The 25,118-nt window shown below is 44.6% G+C and overlaps 2 protein-coding genes across 2 annotated transcripts; one reads left to right on the top strand and one right to left on the bottom strand.

Annotated features, from left to right (window-relative positions):
* Window positions 1–5,557: 5,557 nt before the first annotated feature.
* LOC108383755 (C-C motif chemokine 4) lies at window positions 5,558–24,197 on the bottom strand. Its single transcript, XM_017640400.3, has 8 exons — window positions 23,924–24,197; window positions 21,751–21,853; window positions 17,184–17,420; window positions 11,144–15,166; window positions 10,930–11,027; window positions 7,084–7,492; window positions 6,483–6,597; window positions 5,558–5,945 (listed from the first exon to the last, which is right to left on the bottom strand). The coding sequence occupies exons 6-8, from the start codon at window positions 7,157–7,159 to the stop codon at window positions 5,858–5,860; spliced, it is 279 nt and encodes a 92-aa protein (XP_017495889.1). The 5' UTR covers window positions 7,160–7,492; window positions 10,930–11,027; window positions 11,144–15,166; window positions 17,184–17,420; window positions 21,751–21,853; window positions 23,924–24,197; the 3' UTR covers window positions 5,558–5,857.
* Window positions 17,200–18,693, top strand: LOC108383754 (C-C motif chemokine 3-like). The gene is made up of 3 exons (XM_017640399.3): window positions 17,200–17,340; window positions 18,046–18,160; window positions 18,554–18,693. The coding sequence occupies exons 1-3, from the start codon at window positions 17,265–17,267 to the stop codon at window positions 18,642–18,644; spliced, it is 282 nt and encodes a 93-aa protein (XP_017495888.1). The 5' UTR covers window positions 17,200–17,264; the 3' UTR covers window positions 18,645–18,693.
* Window positions 24,198–25,118: the final 921 nt, after the last annotated feature.

Raw genomic sequence — 25,118 nt, 5'->3', positions numbered from 1 at the left:
TGTTCAGATCCCCCTTCTGATGCCTTTGCGAAGGCACGCTCTTCTCGTACTTCCTCTAATATTTCCTCCCTCTCTTGGATGGCCTCTCGGCAGCTTGGCTTCTGTCCCTTCAGGCAATTTTTTACTCGACCCCAAATAGGGATTGTCCCTGGTGGAAGGGGCTCCCTCTTGTCTGCCCAGCATAAGTCATCCCCCAGCCTGTCCCATAAAGGGCTGGTGATTTTTCCTTCATCTAAGAACCATGGGGCATGATTCTCTATAGTGATCAGGAATGCCCTGGCAGTCTTCGTTTTCAAAGGGGTTCCATTAGCTCTAAGGAGTGCTTTCAGAGGTTCCTCGGCCCTAACCCTAGAAGCCTCCGTCCCCATCCTCTCTCTAAAGGGGCAAGTATCCTAGTTATAATTTAGATGGACTACGTCGCTAATTCCGTGAACCTTTTGATTTCGTCACCACTCTGCGAACCTTTTGATTTCGTCGCTGCTCTGCGAACCTTCACTGGCGCCTCCTCATTCCATATATTATAATAAACAATGTCACAAACACTAACAGGACATACACACTACACATAAACACCCACCGCAACTGCCTGCTGTCTGCCCTGCCACGTATACTTTCAGTTTGCTCGCTGATTCACTCACCCTTCTCCCCGGTCTGGCCAGCCGACCGAACGGCGTCCAGCAACGTTCCTGCATCGGCAGGTGCCAGGGTCAGCGGATCAGGTCACAATGAGGTTTAGCAATTCCCGGGGTTCGGCACCACTCGTCGCGACCCTTCAGGGACTGAAGCAACATGCCCAAGGTCTTGATTCTTCTCTAGGCTTTATTGTCTAATCTCTCACGGTGGTTACAGCAGTTGTCGGGAAGCTCCTCTCCCTCCCGGCGGGCTCCCTTATATTCAGTCACCCAACCAATCCGGGACAGTATCATGCGTGACCTTTAAGCGGATAGGTGTCACACGCCACTCTAGGCAGGGAGCACGAGCTGTGCACGGGTACGGAAGTCTGCTGGGCCAATCCCCAACAGGGAAGAGGGGAAAGGGTGGTGAGCAGGAAGCAGGCGCCATCTTTAGGGCGTTGTCCAGCTAGAGTGGGGCTCAGCCTTGGCCGTAGGCTGGGCCCCCACAGCTCACAAACACATGGAGGCTTAACAACATGCTCCTAAATAATCAATGTATCAATGACCAAATTAAAATAGAGATCAAGCAATATATGGAAACAAATCACACAGCAACACAAAGCCCCAACTTCTGTGGGACACAGTGAAAGCAGTTTTAAGAGGAAAGTGTATAGCATTCCAGGCATATTTAAAGAAGGAAGAACAATCTCAAATGAATAGTCTAAAGTCACAATTATTGAAATTGGAAAAAGAAGAACAAATGAGGCCTAAAGTCAGCAGAAGGAGGGACAAAATAAAGATCAGAGAAGAAATAAATAAAATTGAGAAGAATAAAACAATAGAAAAAATCAATGAAACCAAGATCTGGTTCTTTGAGAAAATAAATAAAATAGATAAGTCTCTAGCCAAACTTAATAAGAGAAAAAGAGAATCAACACACATCAACAGAATCAGAAACGAGAAAGGAAAAATCACAACGGACCCCACAGAAATACAAAGAATTATTAGAGAATACTATGAAAACCTATATGATAACAAGTTGGAAAACCTAGAAGAAATGGACAACTTCATAGAAAAATACAACCTTCCAAGACTGACCAAGGAAGAAACAGAAAATCTAAACAGATCAATTACCAGCAACGAAATTGAAGCGGTAATCAAAAAACTACCCAAGAGCAAAACCCCTGGGCCAGATGGATATACCACGGAATTTTATCAGACATACAGAGAAGACATAATACCCATTCTCCTTAAAGTTTTCCAAAAAATAGAAGAGGAGGGAATACTCCCAAACTCATTCTATGAAGCCAGCATCACCCTAATACCAAAACCAGGCAAAGAACCCACCAAAAAAGAAAATTACAGACCAATATCCCTGATGAACATAGATGCAAAAATACACAACAAAATATTAGCAAACCGAATTCAAAAATACATCAAGAGGATCATACACCATGATCAACTGGGATTAATCTCAGGGATGCAAGGATGGTACAACATTTGAAAATCCATCAACATCATCCACCACATAAACAAAAAGAAGGACAAAAATCACATGATCATCTCCATAGATCCTGAAAGAGCATTCAACAAAATTCAACATCTATTCATGATAAAAACTCTCAACAAAATGGGTATAGAGGGCAAGTACCTCAACATAATAAAGGCCATATATGATAAACCCACAGCCAGCATCATACTGAACAGCGAGAGGCTGAAAGCTTTTCCTCTAAGATCGGGAACAAGACAGGGATGCCCACTCTCCCCACTGTTATTCAACATAGTACTGGAGGTCCTAGCCATGGCAATCAGACAAAACAAAGAAATACAAGGAATCCAGATTGGTAAAGAAGAAGTCAAACTGTCACTATTTGCAGATGACATGATATTGTACATAAAAATCCCTAAAGACTCCACCCCAAAACTACTAGAACTGATATCGGAACACAGAAAAGTTGCAGGATACAAAATTAACACACAGAAATCTGTAGCTTTCCTATACACTAACAATGAACTAACAGAAAGAGAAATCAGGAAAACAATTCTGTTCACAATTACATCAAAAAGAATAAAATACCTACAAATAAACCTAACCAAGGAAGTGAAAGACCTATACCCTGAAAACTACAAGACACTCTTAAGAGAAATTAAAGTGGACACTAACAAATGGAAACTCATCCTATGCTCTTGGCTAGGAAGAATTAATATCATCAAAATGGCTATCCTGCCCGAAGCAATGAACAGATTCAATGCAATCCCTACCAAATTACCCACAGCATTCTTCAATGAACTGGAACAAATAGTTCAAAAATTCATATGGAACCACCATAACCCAGAATAGCCAAAGCAATCCTGAGAAGGAAGAATAAAGTGTGGGGGATCTTGCTCCCCAACTTCAAGCTCTACTACAAAGCCACAATAATCAAGACAATTTGGTACTGGCACAAACCAGTGGAACAGAATAGAGAGTCCAGACATTAACCCAAACATATATGGTCAATTAATATATGATAAAGGAGCCATGGACATACAATGGGGAAATGACAGTCTCTTCAACAGTTCGTGTTGGCAAAACTGGCAGCTACATGTAAGAGAATGAAACTGGATCACTGTCTAACCCCATACACAAAAGTAAATTCGAAATGGATCAAATACCTCAATGTAAGTCATGAAACCATAAAACTCTTAGAAAAAACCATAGGCAAAAATCTCTTGGACATAAACATGAGCAACTTCTTCATGAACATATCTCCCTGGGCAAGGGAAACAAAAGCAAAAATGAACAAGTGGGACTATATCAAGCTGAAAAGCTTCTGTACAGCAAAGAACACCATCAGTAGAACAAAAAGGGATCCTACAGTATGGGAGAATATATTCATAAATGACAGATCTGATAAATGGTTGACATCCAAAATATATAAAGAGCTCACACACCTCAACAAACAAAAAGCAAATAATCCAGAGGATCTGAACAGACAGTTCTCCAAAGAAGAAATCCAGATGGCCAACAGACACATGAAAAGATGCTCCACATTGTTACTCATCAGAGAAATGCAAATTAAAGCCACAATAAGATATCACCTCACACCAGTAAGGATCACCACCATCCAAAAGACAAACAACAACAAATGTTGGTGAGGTTGTGGAGAAAGGGGAACCCTCCTACACTGCTGGTGGGAATGTAAATTAGTTCAACCATTGTGGAAAGCAGTATGGAGGTTCCTCAAAATGCTTAAAATAGACATACCATTTGACCCACGAATCCCACTTCTAGGAATTTACCCTAAGACTGCAGCAGCCCAGTTTGAAAAAGACATATGCACCCCTATGTTTATCGCAGCACTATTTACAATAGCCAAGAAATGGAAGCAACCTAAGTGTCCATCAGTAGATGAATGATAAAGAAGATGTGGTACATATACACAATGGAATATTATTCAGCCATAAGAAGAAAACAGATCCTACCATTTGCAACAACATGGATGGAGCTGGAGGGTATTATTCTCAGTGAAATAAGCCAGGCAGAGAAAGACAAGTACCAAATGATTTCACTCATCTGTGGAGTATAAGAAGAAAGAAAAACTGAAGGAACAAAATGGCAGCAGAATCACAGAACCCACAAATGGACTAACAGTTACCAAAGGGAACGGGACTGGGGAGGATGGGTGGGAAGGGAGGGATAAGGGGGTGGAAAAGAAAGGGGGCATTAGCATGTATAATCTGTGGGGGGGCACAGGGAGGGCTATGCAACATAGAGAAGACAGGTAGTGATTCTACAGCATCTTACTGCGCTGATGGACAATGACTGTAATGGGGGTTGTGAGGGGGACTTAGTGAGGGGGGGAACCTAGCAAACATAATGTTCCTCATGTAATTGTAGATTAATGATACCAAAATTTAAAAAAAGAAAAAGAAAAATGAAAGGGGAACTAACCTGGGACTTGGCAGTGGACAGAGGCCTGCTCTGTCATGCACTTGTTGGGTGGCCTTTAGAAAGCCACTTCTCAGTTTCCATAAAATGAGAGGACTGGACCAGATGATCTGAGAGGTTCCTCCCAACCTTGATAGGCTATGATTCTGTGCCCTGTGGATCAAGGCTTGAGTGCGCACATAAATCTCCTTCACAGCTGCATTCTCTCCGACCTGGGGAACAGTAGGAAAGTGCTGACTGGAGAACCATGAAGGAGACGTGGCTTTCGGTTACTCCCTTCAATATTCCACAGCCAGATCTGAATGTGGCTTATTCTGTCTTCATCGTGACACTTCACACTTGCTTTGGGCTTTTGAGAGCCGATTCACTGTCTAATCCAATAGGCATGATGACCCTGAATGGACAGACACTACACCCACTGTAAGTGAAAAAGCTGAGGCCCCGAGAGGGAAAGAATCTCGCTCATGTCAGGACCCATGATGGGTGTTTTATACTTCACCCCATTACAGCCCTTCAAAGCAGGTAATATTACCCCCACTTTACAGGTGTGAAAATTGAGGTTCAGTAAAGCAAGATGACTTTCCTAATGTTACTGTCATAATAAATGATGGCGGTCCACTTATTTCCCTTACTCCCTCTTTCTTCTGTACGGTGCTGCAGCCACTATTGATAACTCCTCTATAAGACGCTGAGACCATCACCCCGAGCATCACAGCTGTCCTTTGGGGTCATCCTCTCATGATGCTCCCTAAGCAGGCCTACAAGCCCTAGGAAGTCACATAGCCTCTGTGACTCTGTTTCCTTGTCTGTAAAATTGGGGGCCACCAGCCCTACTTCATAAGGGTGTTAAAATCCCTGTTTAAAGTATTATGTAAGAGAATGTCCTTGGACATTTTAGCCCATATTAAGTATTCAGTAATTGCTCATTCTTGTTATATTTGGAAACTGTAGTTTGTCCTTATTAATAATTCCCTTCACCCGAAATCAAATAAAAACACAAAGAAACTGTCTATATTTTTTAAAGTTTTATTATGAAAACACATAGAATCAACTATATTACCCACGTATCTGTAATAACAGAGAAACAGTGAATGTGGACCATCCCCATGGGGGACACATATCCTTTGCAAAACAAATATAAATAATGGAAATAACACCAAATACAATAAGCTAGCACATAACAAAGATTAATTAAGAGAAGAAACTGGGACTACTGAGAGGAGTCGTGAGCATGGAGAGGCTGTGTCTCTCTGAGCAGCGCTGGGTCCAGGTGGCCTTCCCTGAGACCTCCTGCCTCCAGGCCTGGAGCAGCTCAGTTCAGCTCCAGGTCATCCATGTACTCCTGGACCCAGGATTCGCTGGGGTTAGCACAGACTTGCCTGCCCTTTTTGGTTTGGAAGCTGTGGGAGAAGGAGTGGACAGGTTAGGATCCCATGGGACCTTGCCTAAGATAGCTATCTCTGTTGCCCGTGGTTCATGCTGGACAGCTCTAGTGGGCGGGCAGGCCCTCCCTGGAGTGGTGCTACACCAGACTCTTTGTGACTTCATTCTGGATTTAGTGTGGCCCCTGGGTTGCCCAAATTAGGAACCAATGAGTTTTGCCATCAGTATGGATATATCTCCCCATTCATCCTCTATTGGATGGATGATTTTTCCACATGTTTTTCTAAGCACGGTTTATGAAATCAGCTCACATCTTCTTGTTATCTTTTTTACTTTCCTTGGTTTCCTGGCTTCTGGCTAACTTCCCTGGCTCCCACCCAGCCCCCTCAGGACTCAACAGGTGACTTCATGACCTGTTCCTCACTGATTTCTGGGAGGGCTTCAGCCCCGAGACCTGCTTCCCTACTGCTTGATCACCCCTGCCCCAAGCAGACCTCCTCTTCTAATCCTGCCCTCACCCCCACTTCCCGAGCAGCCCCAGAGTTGATACTTACACCACAGCTGGCTGGGAGCAGAGGCTGCTGGTCTCGTAATAATCTACCACAAAGTTGCGAGGAAGCTTCCGCTGGATATAAGAGAAGCAGCAGGCGGTGGGAGGGTCTGAGCCCACTGGAAAGAAAGGCCAGGGTGAGATAGAAGCTCAATAAGGAGCTGTTCATTTTGGCTTCTAGTTATAGATATTCAGTGCGTATCCCTGTGGGGCTATCAGATGCCCAGATATGGCCCCTTGCCTCCAACCCTACCCACCCTGAGTATTATTCTGAATAGAGGATTCTAAGAGAAGATCACAAAGAACCCTAGAAGATTGGAGCTTGACTGGGACTCAGAATGCCTTCATTTTACAGAGACACCAAGGCATAGAAAGAAACAGGGACTTGATTAAATATGTTTACTCATTGCTCTTTCTTAAGAAAACAGGAACTTGACTATTACTGAATGTCTACTAGACTCCACATTTAACAGCAGACTACTCAGAAACCTGCCCAGCTTCCTTGCATCCCAACCCAGATGCCACTGTGGGACCAGCCCCTACTAGAAAAGTAGTCTCTGTCTACACTATGACTCTGGAGGTAGCAGCTGAGAGAGTGGACTTACTTGGTGCTGAGAGCGCTGGAGAGCAGAAGGCAGCCACCAGCACGAGGAGAGAGAGCACAGTTACACAGAGCTTCATGGTCTTGGTGGAGGGGAGGCTTTCCTGGGGCTGAGACTGCACAGCCCAGAAACTTCAGAAGCCGCCTGTGCTCTGTGCTGACACTGAGGTGGGAGTCCCCCTTTATAGGAACTTGGAGGCCTGGGATGGAGTTGGAGGCACAGGAGGGTGAGTGGAATTTCCAGGGTAGAGATGATGTCATGGTGTCAATAAGGAAACTGCAGCAGACTGAAAGTGAAGAGCTCTGCACAGGCTCTCTTCCCCAGGACGGTGTCATCACGGAGGAAAGAGCAGGGAGGTGTGGGGAAGAAGTGGGCCGCACTCTAGAGGGAAGTGGTACACCAAAGGCAGTAACTGAAACAGAGGAGAGAACTGTAAACCCACGAGGAAGGATGAAACATTCACACCTGCTCAAAAGGACTTGCCGACAAGAGGCACGCTGCTCTCAGTGGTTGGCACCTCCAGAAGCGGATGCTTCACAGCAGGCTTTCCAGGGTTGCCACAAGCTGGACCTCAAGACAGAAGGGGGAACCAGGATTCCATGTCCTATTCCTGGGCTGAGAGACTATAGTGCCTGGGTGCTTCCTCAGGCATAAAGAAAGGGACCAGCACTGAAAGTGCAGAAGGGCCCAGCAGGGCAACTCAGAAACACTTGCAGCTTCTCCTTACTGAACATTTACTGTGTGCCAGGCACTGGGCAAGCTGCCTTATACACACGACATCTAATTCCACCATAACACCAAGCAGGGGTGTGATTATTCATTCCCCTGACTAATGAGGATCAGAGAGCACAGCAGAGTTCACTGCTGTCTCAAGGCCACACAGCTGTTAAGTGGCGGTGCCAATATTTGAACTGAGATTCATCTGACTTTAAAAATCTATTTTTTCCCACCCTTGTCATCTCTAGAACAAATATAAAATGTGACCACAAAGAGGGAAAATGTTGTCCAGTAGGGGCTTTGTACAGGTGCCACACACCAAGACCCATCTTATTAGGGCTGAATCCAGAAAGGCATTTGGACCAGTCTGGCCTAGGACACACAGGGAACAGATTACAGTGTGTTCCCTTGGGACAGTATCTCTTACTTCCACAACAGACAAGGAGAAAGAGTTCAGGATAAATCAAGTTTGAAAGACCCAGATAAAAAAAAATTCCTCTAGTATAAAAATGGGATTGGTTATGCCTAACAATGAGTTTATAAGTGTTACATTAAATATAAAAATAAATTAAAATGTTTCCCATCCATAGGGAATCCTTGTGTTCATGTAAAACCCTGCCTGGTTCAGCTGCTGCTATTGCCTTGGAGGTGACTACGTGGGGCTTACAAAGCCCAGGGACATGCACGGAGTGGGGCAAGGAGGACGACGAGAATGACTGATCAAGACCCCTCCTCACCTTCCGCCCAACCCCTGACCCACCTGCTCCCACACTGCTGCCTGCCTCTGCTCTGAGAAAGAAGGATGTGTCAAGAGGATGCCATGCTCACTGGGGGGCTGTAGAGATAGAGTCAGAGCACCATTTTAGAGTACTTCAGGGTCACTAAATAAAGGACAGTGTCATCCTCCCTCATCACTTTACTTCTTTCCTCTGTCTTGTCTGTCCTCACCCTTTCTTTGCATGAGTCTTGCTTCAGATGTTTTGATCTTCACCAAGACCGCCATCCCCAGCTCTAATGTTCTGTCATCCCTGATAGCACATATCTAATATCTCTCCTGGTCGGTGGAGTTTCATCTTCATACATCAAGGGCCTTGCTTTAAGGGAAGAAGGATGTGTCTTCTGTTCCTGGAATCTACACAGACTTTGTTATCCATGGCATTTCCATTCAATCCAATTTAATAGTCATCTGCTTTTTGTCAGGGCAGACAAAGCTAAATGAAGCCCCATTCCTGCCCTCAAAGCATTCTTGTCTAGCGATGGCGCTGACATTGATGGAAATAACTATCCGGAAATGGAGTAAGGAAAATGTCATGTCAGAAATAGAAACAAAATGCCAGATAGCCTAAAATATGGATGAGGCCATCTCTTGGCTACACATGAATAGTTCCAAGTCAAGCCTAAATTCCACTGTGCACCAAGGAGGAGCCCCTGACATGGAGAACCCTGTCTAAATGAGTGGGGAGGCTGGTCTTCAAACAGTAGAGGGATCATGAAAACACCTCTGGAGAGGCCTCAGGAGAATGATGACAAAGGAGAATGGACAATTAGTCTGCACTGAGCCACACATTGAGATTGACTGTTGACTGACTTTTGCTTCCTAGCCTTGATTGGATCTTTGGCTCACAGAAGTTAAAATGTTTTGTTCAAGAAGGTCCCAACAATAATGCTGTGTTCACATTAGTGAAATTCCACACCAAGAGTACAAAGGCTTGGGTCAATGTGTTTACCTAAATCAATGGCCTACAAGATTTACACATTGAGGCCATTTGTAAGTAATACTTGATAAAGAATATACAAGAAAATGTACAACAGAAAGTGCTCCTCTTCTCTAGAGAACCTTCCTTGACCTCTCCTGTCACTGAATCCTGTATTTCCCTCTGCACTCCTACAGCCTCCTGAGCTACCCCTCATATCATCAATTACAGATCTATTTCTTTGCCCCCATCAAAAAGGGAATTCCTTGGTGCAGAAACTGTATTATGCTTATCTCTGTGCACACAGTAGGTGTTCAATAAACCTTTGTTTAATAAATGTCTAGAGGCAGCCCAAGCTACCAGTTTTAATGGGAGAGGATATGACAGATAAAATGGACTCAGGATGTGAACTCCATTTAGCTAAAAGAATGAACCGGGCATTCTGACACTCTACCAAAATGCGATTCCCCAGCTCTAATGGGGTGGTAATTCTTCTCCTCCCTCTGCCCTCATTACACATACCCAGTGGTTTTATTGTAAGGGGTACTATTTTAGGACTCAACTCTCCAGTTCAGGGGTGTGAGAAGTGACAGCAAGAGTCAACCATGGTTCCAGGGAGCTCTGTATGCATTATGTAGGCCAACCCCTCACTCTTGAGCCAGGAAAGCCTTCACTTCCCCTCACACATGGAACTGTAGAGGTTTCCCCTCCCACAGCCTGAGCTGGTACTCATAACTCCATTTTGAGCCCTTTCACATCTGTTTTTTGTCTTGTTCTCCCAGCCTTCCCAGGCTGCGAGCAGGACCACTAGTCACAGCTGTAATTTGACTTGCAAAGGTCCTGGTACTTTTGATTTCCCTCAGCATATCCATGTCCATGGTTTTATCTGATCCCAACATTTATGTTGTCATTGTACAGATTAGGAAGAAAAACCCAGAGAAGTTAAAACATTTGATCAAGGTCACAGAGGATATGTCAAGACCCAGGGTCTTCCAATTCCTGGTCAAGAAATGATCAAACTTCTTTTACAGGTGTGACCCTCCAAGTAGGGAGGGTCCTGTAGGGAGTCTCTGAAGGTACCAGACACCCAGAGGAGGTTACAAAGCTCCTGTGGAGCAGGGAACAGGTGCTCAATCCCAACATGCTATGCTCTCCTATCAGGAGGGCACTGAGAGGCAGGAGTGTTGGGGAGACCATTGCATGTCGGGGTCTAGAGCCACTGACCACTAGAAGGTGGAATGTCTGGAACTAGAGAACTCCCTGCTAGCTAATGTTGAAACTGGAAACCCAAGGGGAGCTGGAATATATGGCTGTTTTGCCAAGAGAATAAGTCAAGACTAGGTAAATCCTTTGATCTTGCCAGTGTGGTAGCCAAGTCACTTGGAGGAAATGGGAGCAGAAAACTGATTGCTGATTGAAGAAACAAGCACACAGTTACCCAAAGCATGGGGTTCAGGATGGAGTCCACAGGAAGTAAGGGTTGACGCAGCTTGTCAGCGATGGCCACACTCCACCACTCAGCCAGCAGTCCCCCTCCTTGTAAAATAGAAATGGGTTTTTTGTTACTCAACACAGCCTAGTCTTTGGCTGTCAAGGGCAGAGGGCAGTCACCTCAGAGAGGTTACATTCCTGAGAAAAGGTTAACACTTCACCGGTATTTTAGTAGGTTCAAGAAAACTTTCAATAGTCCTTATGAGGCATGTTTTCTTTCTTCAAGCAATGCTTTTACACCTGTTTCAAGTTCTCTCCAGGTTGGTCACAGGGCATGTAGAGCAAGAAAAGAAAACAATTCAGTAAAACTTTACTGAGTACCTTCTATATGACAGAAACTGTGTCAGGTGTTGGGGTACATGCTTTGGGAGGTGGTGGTGACAAGTCAAGGAAGGCTCGCAAAAAAGGTGATGCCTGGTTTTTTTTTTTATTATATTGGTTTGCCTTTCTTTTATAGGAAATGTACATGGTCACCGTACAAAACTTAGAAAATGTAGGAAGGCATGAATAAGACAACAAGAACTACCCAGCATTCTGTACACAGTTTTGTATTCTCCTACTGTTACTTACTATTTTTTCATGAACTGGCATATCTTATTATTGTTACTTTATATTCTTCCATGTCATTCAAAACTCAAAAAAATACTCAAAACTAGCATGATTTTTCACTGTATGGATATACCAAAATTTTATATCAAATTTATATTTAACCATTCTGTTACTTAGGTCAGCCCACTCAGGTTTTTCTAACTTTTCTCTGTTAGAAACTTAGCTGAGGCTCAAAGGATGATTAGCCAGACAGAGTGTGGGGGTGGATTATTCAGATAAAGAACAAGAGACCTACATTTTAAAAACTATATAAAATAGATTAATGAAATATTTCATTAATAATGAAAACAGTAACTAACACGAAGCACTTACTATGAATCAGTGATGTTCTAAGATGACATATTTTAGATATCTGATGGATATCTTTTATAGATATTAATGTAGCTCTTCCTCACAGCAGTCCTTTTGAACCCAAGCAGGTGCCCCCTCCACAGTGAAGCCTTTCAGACCTTTTCTTCTACAAGAGGCCCAGAGCCCTCCAAGCCTGAGTGTGGGAATTGGACTAGATAGTCAGTCATCATCAGGGCAATGGGTACACACAGGAACAGAGGAAAAGCAGGTTGCTTAGTTTAGATGCGACTCCACGATTTCCCCTCAATGGCTAATGTGTTGATGCACACAGCTGAGTTATTTTACAGGAGCTGAGATCCCACCAGATGGACCCCATGCTCACCACAAACATCTAGACCCCAGGCTGGTTGGAACCAGGAGACTGATGATTGAGAATCCCAAAATATCTCCTAGTGACCTAATGCTCAACCAATCAGAAGATGTCCAGGAGCTGATCGTGTGTCCTGAGACCCTTTCTCATAATTTTCCCTTTAAAAGCCCTTGCTTGTGAACTAATGGGGAGTTCGGAACCTTGGACATTAGCTCCCCATTCTCCTTTCTTGGTGCCCTGCAATAAACACCTATTTTTCTCTACTACACCCTAGTACCAGCATGGGGCTTGCTGCGCATCCAGCAAGCAGACTCGGGTTTGACTGCTTCAGTAGCACTCTGGGGTAGGTACTATTCATATCCCCTTTCACACAGGAGGAAATCAAAGCACAGAGAGGTAAGTAGCCTACAGAAGAACACACAGCTAATACATGAGAGATCTGGAAATAACACCCAGGAGGTCTGGCTTCAGAGATCAGTAAGTCAGAAAGGGGAAACATGCTTATTAGAAATTTGTTAAAAGCTTAACAGCCAAAGTTCTGTTATGATGATGTAAAAGGTCTTTCCGTTTTGCATTTTCCCTTTCTGTACTCTCAGTAAAAAAGCAGAGTACAGAACAGCGGAATCCAGGGATTTCTCTCTTTTCTTTAAAAATTTAAGGGAACTAAAGAGTGGTTTTCCTTATTTATTCTAAATACTGATCTCTGTGTCTGTCAGGGGGTGTACCCACGCTCACAGCAGTTCACTGTGCCCTGTGGTTTACAAGAAGGGGAAATTATGCTTGGCCAAGCTGACACCTCATTCACAAAAAGCAGAGGAGACCTGCACATTTAGGGAATCACATGTGGTTCAGAGGGTTGAGTCTTGGTTTCCAGGAAGTCTGAAGGTGGCAAGAGACAAAGCCAAAGAAGGAGGCAGGGGTCAGGTCACAGAGGAGAGGCTTCCAGTTTATGCTGGAAACAATGCAGAGGGTCTGAAGGATGTTCAACAGAGATATAGAGACTGATTTGAGCTTTAACAAAATTACGTTGGCTGCTATGTGACAGGACAGATTAAAGAGAGGCAACCTGTTTATAGGACCCTCTTAAAGCAGTTATCATGACTCCCACATTGCTGGCTTAGGAGCTTGGTAGGAAGTGATGCTTTCTACCGAGAGTACAGAAAGGGAGCTGGGGGACAGCAGGAGGATCAGATCAGTACCAAGATGCGTGCCCTGATCTACTGCACACACACACACACAAAATGGCCAGGGGAGAATGACTCGAAGAACTCAAGATAGGAAAGGGCCTGGCTGCAGAAAGCAAGGAGGGGCTGCCTTAGAGACCGTCTCTCTAGAATGCTAGTAAGGGGCCCCCAGGATATTATTTCTCCCGGCATGAAAGGTGGGCAAGCCTGCTGCAACTTGACTCTGTGGGCCACACCTGAAAAAAGGAGGCCAAGACTGGGCCAAACCAGGGTGTCATTCTCAGTGGACCCATCCATGGAGCTCTGCTCCTTCAGGGAGAGAGCTGAGATTGACGCCCAGCAAAGTGGAGCTGCATGCCCGGAAACTGGAAGGAAACCAATCCATCAGGGGAAGGGCCAGGGAAGCACTGAGGAGGTGAGCAGAGCAGGACAAGGCAGTGATGTTGGATTATATGAATGGTTCAGCCAGAATTCCCTGTGCTCACGGCTGGGATGCTCTGCTGGAATGAGCCAGAAAGCTAGGGCACAAAGCAAGGCCCTCCGTGCTGAAGGATCCACCGTGCTGACTGCTGGGTACTCCCTGCCACCACCACCTGAGAGATCTTGGGTGGTCCCCAAAGATCAAGACTTTGAGACTAGCCTTTCTGATCCTTTCCTTCCCGTTACTATTTTAACTATATAGTGGGACTTTGGGCATTAACACATACTGTTACCCAAATCAGTGATTTATTCATTCATTCACTGAGTACTTATTAAGCTCCACTAGTGTCACGCATTGTGGCTATCATTGGAGATATGTCACTAAATAACACAGACAGTAGAATATAAAACTGACCAATTCCATCTATGTGATTGTAAACAAGTCATCAATTTACTGCATAGGAAATCTCTAAAACCCTTTTTCAACCAACTCAACCATCCTAAGTCTCCCTTACATTGTTCATTCAACATGTGCATATTGGCTTTGCATACATGTTATTTGCACATGTCTTTGCAAATATGTTGTTTTCCAGTTCAGTAAAATACACAAAACAAAGAGCTTTTTTCTGATTAGCAGATTGAGATGGAAAGTCTTACAAATATACAAACACTAAGATAGAATTTTATATTCAATAAAGCACCTTTATTAAAAAGAAAAAAATTATAAGAAATAGAGACTAAGACAATTCATCACGTTATAGTCATTATGTGCATTGATTTGGTTTAATCAACCAAGACATGGTATGAATTTGGTTTGAAATCAACAGGACATAGTCTACATTTTTTATGAGAAAATTACATAATTACAACATACTGCGGGAAGTGCTGTAATCTTAGAAGTAGATAATAAAGTCCACTATCAGAAAAGTGACTGATTCAGCAGGTTCCATTTCCTTCTCCTTGCCCTCCCCAACTCATAGAAGCCAGCTCTCAGAAACTGAATCACAAGGATGAAGGGGCTTCCCCAAGAAGTAACTAAGGGAATGCAATTCAGGGTGTCGATTGAGGGCTGGAGAAGAGGGGCTGGGGTGCAGAGGAGGCTGTCTGTGATCTAGAGTTCTCAAGGAAGCAAGTGACAGGAACTTCCACGTTGGAATGGAGAGTAACAAGGGAAGATCCCTGGATGCTAAAGCCCCAGTGAACCCTGTCAGGGCCATCGTCTTACCTTTGCTTTACCTCCCTCAGGACCAGCATTAGCAATCACAGGGATGGGATGAACACAGAGCCCATGTGTTTGAACAGCAGTAACTCTACAGACAGAAGAAGACCCAGTTTCTAAGATGTGGCCTTGCTTTGCTTATATCTTATTTACTCCATTGTTTTAGCCCCTTTTGGGAGAATTCAAAGTGCTCCTTGGCTTGGCCCCAATTTAGCTTCATCGTGCATATTTGCACCACCATTCTGCAGCCACAGGAAACTACTCACTCCTCCCTCTGAAACAGTAATCTCACACCTGTGCAAACTGATGCTAGTAAACAGCCCCCAGGATATTATTTCTGCCTGCATGAAAGGACTCTGTACCACCTGGACCTTTGTTGCCATCCCATTTGTGTATGTTCAAATCCTGTGCAGCTTTCAAGACCAAAGCAAAGTTGTATCCCTTCCATGAACCCTCCCAATCCTCCCAAGAGAGGTTGTACTGAGGGGCTCTGAGCTTTCAGCTATTTTTCTAGTCCTAGAACTCCTAGTACTTTTTGCTAAGTGCTGTGGTTACCTGTTTATATACTTTACTTGCCATTACTAGGCCAGGGACATCAAAAGGACAAAGGTCATTAAAAAGAATTAATTCTATTTCTCATTATAAAATGTGATTTGTGCTTATTTATTATGTAATAATAAAATAATAAAGGACAGAAAAGAAAAAAACATAGATCTGGCTGAGAGGGCTTTATTTATGTAAATATCTCACAGTTTCCTTAAAATAGTTCAGAGCGTGGAAATCAAGACTTCATTTGTGCAAAGCCCGTTAGACAGAAACTTCAGTATATCAAAAATGTCTTTAAAATTAAACAATTGACAAAAACCTACTTCCCAACTGGCGATGTTGTAAATGTTTTAAATCAAAATGTGCTCATGAATCTGTAGGCTGACCAGGAAGGTGATACGTTCTCACTTTTTAAAAAATGAGAAAAATTCAGAAAAAGAGGAAAACAAGAAAATTAATCACCCATAGATCTATCACACAAACAGAACTACTATTGACAATTTAGGGGATTTATTTCCAATACTTTAATTTTTTCCATGCCTAGTGTTTATGTATATATAAACCATATATATATACATATGTATATATATATGTATATATATATGGCTATATTTGTCATATATGTGTAGATACATATACAAACATATATATTTGTACAATTCTTCATCTTGTACAGTTTGTACAATTTTTCATCTTCATGTTTTACAACTGATATTATGCTATTTTTATACTATTTTACTTCATTCAGCATAAGGGCTTACTAATAAATAATCCAGTATATAGGTCAAAGTGTACTTTATCATCCCCTGATAGAGGAAAACTTTGTTTTCTTTATTTTAAAATTATAAGTGATGCTGGGTCAGGTACCTTGATGTTTGAAAATGCCTCCATATTCAGCTTTGTTTCTTAGAACTCTTTCCTAAAAATGTGTTTTCTAGGTTAAGGTTTATAAATATTTTTAGGCTCCTGACATATTAACATCCCCATGTGACGAACCTTTATGACCCTCAACTAGTGCCCCTAGTCACTCGGTGACTGTTCAGTGAATGGACAAATGGTGGAAGATGACCTCATGTTTCCTATCCTCTAGCAGGGGTTCCTTAATTCAGTTCCTTGCACCCAAGGGAGGCTAGTGCTACCCTGCACAGCATCATCACATCTATCCCACGGGCCTAGTTAGAGCAGCTGAGGAAGTACAGAGGTTTCAGTTCTGTAGGAAGGCAGGACTGGAAGGATCATGTATAGATTGTTTCTCATGGGAAGGGACCAGCTAAGAATAATCTTGGGTCGACACACGCCCCTGTCCTCTTGCTCACGAGAGAAACAATTTCCTCACAAGAAACCAGAACAAGTCATGAGTTACAGACTGAGACTTTAAGCTCAGAGAAGCTATTCTTGGATATCCTGAGTCCCTGTGGTCTCTTAGGACCCAAGTTGTGCAACACTCAGCATGACAGCACCACTATGCTTAAAATTTTCCCTCACCCCCAGATTCCATTTCCACACTGCCCCCCGCCACCCACCAGGGTTGCCTATAAAGAGCAGGGGAGATGGCTTCATACCCAGAAAGGCGCAGTCAGCAGTGAGTGCCCTGTCCCATTTCTGCTGACACTCAAGCCCACACTGCTTGTCTGCTCAGCATCATGAAGGTCTCCGGGGCTGTCCTTGCCACCCTGCTGTGCACCATGGCCCTCTGCAGCCAGGTCTTCTCTGCACCATGTAAGTCTGTCGCTGCTGTAGGCGGCCCCACTCTCTGGTCACAGTCAGACCCTATCAACCTTTTCATGTGGCCTCGGGAGCTCCCAAGAGAAAATAGAGAATTATTTCAAGGGTTAGAAGGCATCTTGGCCTTTCCCTTCCAGACTTTTTTTTTTTTATGAAGAGGTCTTAGCTACCTTAGTCCCCAGATCTAACAGCCAGGGTGGGGTAAGAGAGTTACAGTCCTGTTTTACAGATAGCAAGATAGGAACCTAAACAAACGAGTTTGCGAGAGGCAAACTCCATGTCTGGCTACCTGGGCTACACACCAGTGGTGGTGTTCTTCCGCTAATTCACCCTGGGTGCCCCAAGAGCTCTGTCCCTTGGATGTCTTATGAGAGGTGCCCCAAGTTTCTCTTTTGCTGGGGTAGGACTTCTTGAACCAGATAAAATTTCCTGAAGGGAAATGAGATATGAGAACAGTCTGCCGGGATGTCTGGACCCCACAGAGAAAGAGAGGGCCCACAGTGGTAAGTCAGAGAGAGAAGGATACAGATAGAAACAATGACAGAGACAGGATACTTCTAGGCAAAATGCCAACGCCTTGCAGTGACCTTGCTCCCAGCCAGGGCCTTGGGCCGAGCCGCCCTCTCTGCTGCCCCTTGTCCTCTCGGGGGTCAGAGCTCAGAGCTGTGGCTCCGGCTCATTCTGCCCCCTCCCCCACAGTTGGTGCCGACACCCCGACCGCCTGCTGCTTCTCCTACATCTCCCGGCAGATTCCACGCAAATTCATAGCCGACTATTTTGAGACCAGCAGCCAGTGCTCCAAGCCTGGTGTCATGTAAGTGCCCATCTTCCTGCCCACTTCTGGGGGGAGACAGGGAGGGTCTGGGGTAGGGGCAGTGCCCAAGGGCACAGACATGCCAGGATGCCGACCTGGAAAGGCCCAGCCCTCCAGGGTCTCCCAAGCATGCAGGACCCAAGTCTCTGAGGTGTGACCTGACCGTCGAGGGCTTGCAGTTAGGAAGGCCCAGCCCAGAGGGAAGGGAGGGGAAGAAGGAGGTAGAAGCAAGATCCTCTGAAGGACCCTGAGTCAGTGAGAGCAGCAGTCTAGACTGAGATGGCAGATGGTCCCTAAGAAAGTAGGCAGGCCCTGAGCTGCCTGCAACAGAGGGTGGATGGAGGGGTCACTGGTGGACTCTTCAGTGTGTAATTCTTCCGACCCTCTCCACAGCTTCACAACCAAAAGAGGCCGGGAGGTTTGTGCCGACCCCAGTGAGACCTGGGTGCAGGAATACATCGCCGACCTGGAAGTGAATGCCTGAGTGACCTGGCAGCTTCGGGAACCCAGTGATCTCAGTCATCTGGGGAGCAGGCATTTAGCCTTGGAAAAGCCCCTGTAACCTCCAAGCTACCTCTCCCTTGCTAGCTGTTGCCAAGCAACCCCACTCCAGGATTCTTCCTAACTTATGTGTCAACTTATTTATACTATTTAATTTTTGTAATTTATTTTCAGTGTCACACTGAAATGTGTTTGCGACTGCTCTGAGAGCTCCCAGGACACCTTCTTCTCTGCCCTTTCCCCCTTCACTTGCACTGTGATTGGTGACAATTGAGTGACTACCATCAGGCGCACCAAAGCTACCAGACTGACATATGCATGTTAGATGTTTCTGTTCGGTGCTGTGTTCAGCTCAGAGAAATAATAAAAGATACTCTTTTAAAATGTAAACTAGCATTGTTTTGTTCATCTGGCAAATCAGAATCACTGGTTAAAAAGAATTAAGAGGCAAAGAACAGGAAGGTATGAAATGGAGGGAAATCGGGAGAGACGGAAGGCAGGCTACCACAGAGATCCTCACATGAAATTGTACAGCTCAAGTACTATTAATACCCTCATTTGGCAGTAGAGTAAACTGGGGCTGGGACTCAGAGAGGTTAAGCAACTTGGCCAAGATCCAACAGCCAGTAAGTGTACAATTGAGTTCCCAAACTACACTTTAATATGACTAAAGACCATGCTCCTAAATACTAGCCAAGGTATTTCCCAAAATGCAATTCATCTGTAGTCAAGTCACAAGCAATGACCGTTTAAGCCACTCACAGCAGAACCTCTAGATGTGGATCTAGGAACTGATATTTCTACCAAGCTTAGGAGTTCCACACACATGTTAACAGCTGAGAACCACTGAAATAGTCAATAGGATTCACTACTCTTTTCCTAATGTGCTACATAATGTGCATGTGGTAACAGGTACATTGTACATTATTTCCCTAGAATTTAGGCTCCATAAGATAAATGGTTAATGTCAGAGAAGGAAAAGATAAGCAGCCCCCAGGATTCTGGAGCAGTATTCTGTCTACAGATTTACTGTGAAAGTGGAGTTATTTAATAGATGGATTCCCTGAGTTAAAGTTATAACTACAAGAAATATACTCCGACCAAGGATCCTTTCAGCAGAAGGAGAAAATTCAAAAGACTTGTGTAAAAAACAGACATCTAAAAATTTTTATGAGCTATGATTATCTCATTTTTGTTTAAAATAATCTTATTTTCTATCCATAATTAGTATTATAGTGATCAAACTCTAATTTAAAGTTCAGTTAAACTCTACTATTAAGCAAACACTAAACTGAACATACTATTTGACCTACATACCATTTGCCCTGCTTCTATTTCTAAGAATCTGTTTTGTAGCAACACTACCAAGAGACAGGAATATACAGGCACAGGTGATTTCCACCCATCGGAATCACTTTCTGGTTGGGATTGAGTTGACAGAAGATAGAGCTCAGCCTGGCCAGTCAGAACAGTCTTGATTCCATAATGGCTTTTACATAATACAACAAACAAGTCCTTTGCCAGAAGCTTTCATACCACGCATGCACACACAAAGCCCCTCTCAGGCAACATTTTACAAACCCCTTCCATTAGGTGGTGCACTATGCCCCTAGCACCTATCTATCAGGAGAATGGGAGGAAGAGCCTTTGTCCCCAAGGAAGCAGTGAAGTGGGGCACTATTTCTTCTCTATTGGCTTCCAGCATCTCAGCACACACAGAATCTGTTCGTTTACAGTAAACTGTTTCTCAAGGTCTGGCAATCCAAAGTCAAATGAGAAGCTCAACCATGTCCAACATTCCATAAATACAAGTGTGAACAAACTGAGTAACCAGAACAAAGAGAATGGGAATTGTCTGTTAACCAGTTTGTAGGGCATTTCAGAGCCTGAAGTATGACTGAGATGCTTGGTCAGCCTTCTGGTCAACCTCCTTGAGGAATGTTCTCCCTGAACTCATCTGAAATGTGCATATGGGAGGAGCTTTCTTTTGGGGGTGCCTACTTCCTGTCCATGAGAGCTAAGAGCCTGGGGTTTGCCTTTGGTGTTCTGCAATCAACAACTATTTTTTGTCTGACCTTGTGGTTTCTCTGGCAATGTAACACCCTTTTGAATGACAGTAAGTTTCTGATCTCTTTGCTTCTGATCAATTCCATGGGACTAGATAACCAGAAGCAGAGAGCTTGTCCAGTCACATATTTTGCTTTCACCTGGGGTTGGGAGTGTGTACTTCCTAATATTTCACTGGAGAAGGGGGGTGGGTTAAGAGTTGTAGTTGGATTCCAGGTTTCTCTCCCATTAAGTCTGTCCCCTCCCTGTCTCTGCTTCCACTAACTTAGCTTAGAGTCGAAAATTGTACATTTGCAGCCCTTACAGACTCCAGATTATTGGCTCTCAGTTGACAGATGACAGATTGAAAAGGCCTTTCTTAGCAAAGATGAATTTTTTTCCTTTTCCAATTTCAGATGAGCCCCTTTCAAAGTGGCCTAAACTCTTTCTTAAAAGACCTTACTGATGGGTGCAAAAAGTAGCCGTTCTATTCCAATATTAAGAATCTTTCCTATCAAATTCCTTAATGTTGCAGCCTTAGTATTTGGCACAAGGCCTCAGCACCATGACAGATCACCGTTCAATCAGTAATGGTACTACCCTGTAAAAGTGCTCTCGATAGCATGAGCATCACCTGGGAATGTGTTAGAAATGCAAATTCTAGGCCCCCCACCTCTTTGCCCCTTAGGGGGTGGGGCCCAGAAATCTGTGTTTTAACAAGCCTTCAGGTAAATCTGATACACACCAAAATTTAAAAACCACTTCCATTTAACAAGGTCCTCACCAAATTCCCTCCTACTTTTTCAGTTCAGCCAATCCCATCCCTCAGTCGGAGGCTGTTACTTTTAACAGACCCTGTACCTCTGCACAGATACAGGTCTCTGTATTTCTCAGCATGCTGGTAGTTTCAAGGAAGAAAACAAACCTATCCCAAAGAGGCTTGACTGAATGTACCCTTGTGGCCCAGAGCCTGAAGTACACAGGGTTAGCTTGGCTCCAGGCAGGGCTGGATGGGGAAGCCCTGGGACAGCCCCTGGTCCTACCTCCTTGTCTTTCTGATCTCCCTTCCAGTGTGAGATCCAGGGTGGCTTCCAGTGTTACCTGAATCCTTGCTCATTTTCTGCAGAGAAGAGAGAGTCTGTGACCCTATTGAAAAAAAAAAAATCATTCAGTTCTTTGGGATTTGACTGCCCTTAGATCAGAAACCCAATTTCTAACCAATCACTGTGGTTATGGAGATGGGTTCCGTTGATCCACTTCAGTCAGCTACATACCTGGATCTGGGGGTTAGATGAATTTCACATAAACTGAAAGTCTGATAATTATGGGTAAGAGTGGCTTCCCAAAGGAAATGTGGGTTTCTGGTATTGGGAGGGGAGTAGAAAAGATGCTGGTCAGGAAAAACAGGTATTCACTATAACGTGTTTGTTTTTTTCCTGTGGATATTTTTCCTGATATGTGAAGGGCACCAACACTTGGTATGTGATGGACATTTCTTCTCTTTTGCTCTCTAGATTAAAAACTCTTAGGCTTCCACCTTCTGAATTACGTTATTTCTAAGAAGACACTGACTTCTGCATTTCCTGTTGCCCTACAAATGACTATTGCCCAAATCTGAGGCTACAGAGACATTAAGCAAACTAACCACGGGAATATGGGACTGCATGTCAGCTCCAAGACTACTATGTGGGGTAAAACTGGCACTGCCACAAACATCACCCACCCTGCTTCATATAAGCCAAAGACCAGGGATCGGAGAAAATGAGAAAACTCTCAGAATTATGAGTCATCATTACTCAGATTGCCCATATTGAGAAAGAGAGGAGAGTCCTTTATGTTGGGTTGACAAAGGAATAGATGACAGGGCGTACCTCATCCTTGCTGCTTCTGTTCCCTTACTTTTTTAGGAATAGCATCCACAAAAAAAATATGGAATTGACCACATTCCCAGATACGAGGTAGGTCCTTGATTACAATAAACCCATTTGCACCTTGTGTTATTTTCACCTTATTAGAACATAAGCATTTCCCATGCCATTGCACTGTTTGTAAAGGCTCCCTCGTAGGCAGTCAAGTGAAGATACCACAATTTTGTTCACCATTTTCATATTGTAGGTGATTTAAATTGGGTCCAATTAAATTGCTATCAATATGCTGGGGACCAAATGTTCTTATGCTTTTTTCCATATTTGAATTTATTTACATAAGAAATAGATCCGTAGTCATGGATGATTTTGGCCAAAGACTAAGATCATATTAAGGTTCTTATGCACATTAGCATCCACACCTAATGCGTCTTGATGCCCGTGAGCATTTCAGGATCTATGATGAACGTCTCTTGAACAAGCCATGTCTGAAAGGCTGCCTAGATCCTCCTCACTCCTGAAGCCTAGGCTTTGTTAATACAGCGCTGCCCGCCTGCATGTGGTTTAAGGTGGGTTGTGCTGTCCAGGACTCTCGGCTTCATTGCATTTGTCACATCTATGTGGTTAGAACAGCTGTGGAATAACATAGAAGTTTCTGCTCTATTGGAGGAAATTAATGAGATGGAACCATCGAAGTGTGGTCCTAGGGTGACACCAAAATCTCACCTCTTCTCGCTATGGAAACCACTTCCCCATCAAAAGCTCCAGTCAAGTGTGTACTTGAACTGTTCTTGCAAATACTCTGAGCCATGTGGTTACCCAAGACCTCTCTTGCCTGCACAAGTCAACAACACACCACCATGCTTAAAAACTTCCTCTCTTGTTGCCCCCAGTTTCCATCTCCCCAAGGTCCAGGGCCTACCTGTTAGGATTAGGGGACACGGATTAGATCCCAGAGGGAGGCTGGCCACAGTGGGTCTCATCTGGCCCACACTCTTGGGCCCTTGCTGCCCTCCTCAGCGTGGCCCTCCGCGTCAGGCCTCCTCTCACGGATCTCTTCCTATTTGCTGGCGTTCCTCCACTCTCTGGCTAAGATGGAACGTGCCACCAAAGTCCTGGGGACAGGGGAGCCCAAGTGAAATAGGGACCTTCCCAAGGGATTTTCAAAATGCCCCGCACTACCTGTTCAAGGGGCTTTTCTTTCCAAAGGGGTTTTAGCCTTCTATCCTCTGTACCTGGAAGGCAGGGTAAGAGCTTATCCTATTCCGGAAATGAGATATTGAGTGAGTTTTCAACAAGGCAGAACCCAGCTTAAATTGCTTCCCAGTGACCAGCCAAGCAACAAACTCACCTTGGCGCTCTTGCTGGAAAAATCTCTTCTTAGGCCAGATTAGGTTTCCCAAATAGAAATGGAAGAAGAGGCAAGCTGTTCCATTAGCTGTATTCCCTGCAGATGGAGGTAGGGACCCAACCTGAGGTTAGAGCAAATACAGAGATAGAGGAGGCGGTCTGAGACCGTGAGGTAGGAAGATCCTGAACCGATCTCCTTCCACAGGCACACCGAATCTGCAGTTAAGTATGGAACAATTTCCCCTGAAAACTAGCTGAGCAGTTGCTTCACGTGAGCTAGGAAGAATGGAGCAACACAGAGGCAGGTAGGACAGGCCGAGACACAGTCTAGCCATAAACCACCTCCACTCCAGCCCCACCCCCACCCAGGGCAGCAACTGGCAATCAGAAGAGAATTCACAAACCGCAGCTGCTCCCTGAGGTGCAAAGCATTTCTACTTCACATCAGGCACTCCAATTTTCAAGAACTGCCCCTGAGAGACAAACCCCCAAAATATCTGGCTTTGAAAACCCTGGGCATGTGGGGAGGCAGGCCTCCTAAGGGCTGGAGCACAAATTCTCAGGGCCCCGCACGGAAGTAGCCATTTGAAAAGTACTCAGACTCTACGTGGAAGAGATTCATTCGCTGATCTTACAGCACTGGCCTGAGGGGCGGGACCTGTTGGGAAAGGCTCTGGGGACGGAGAGCTGGTGGCCACCAGTTTTGCACTCGCCCTCTGCTTTCCTAGAGCCAGCCGGCAGGTGCTTCTTTTTTACTTCTTACCTCTCGAACCTTTTCTTTTCTTTTCTTTTTTTCTCAGCAGGTACCCTCCAACCGGCTAACAGCATCTTTTTCTTCTTTCTTTTGCTGGGACAGCACCATCCTTTCTCTTCGTCCACCACAGTCCACAGCACCCGTGTCTTCCAGTTGGGAGCTTTTACACGTGTCTGGTGCCCGGATTTTACATCTGGTGTCCCGGTTTTCACGGCTGTCACCCAGGGGATGCCCGTTGAACCCCAGGCTCTAGTGGCCAGGAGGGGCTTGCGTTTCTGGGTCGTAATGGTGGGGGAAAGCAGGCTACCACCCCCAGGCGCCGCACAGACGGCAGACTGAAGCATACCCCAGTCTCCCTGTGAAAGAGGCCTATTTGCTGGTCCTGGTGCTTCTGCCTGAGAGGCAGGCTCAGGTCTGGCCCACATCTAGAGGCCATGGAGGA

This window comes from Manis javanica, chromosome 4, assembly GCF_040802235.1.
Source record: "Manis javanica isolate MJ-LG chromosome 4, MJ_LKY, whole genome shotgun sequence".
Classification (NCBI taxonomy): domain Eukaryota; kingdom Metazoa; phylum Chordata; class Mammalia; order Pholidota; family Manidae; genus Manis; species Manis javanica.
This window is presented reverse-complemented; position numbering and strand designations above follow the sequence as displayed.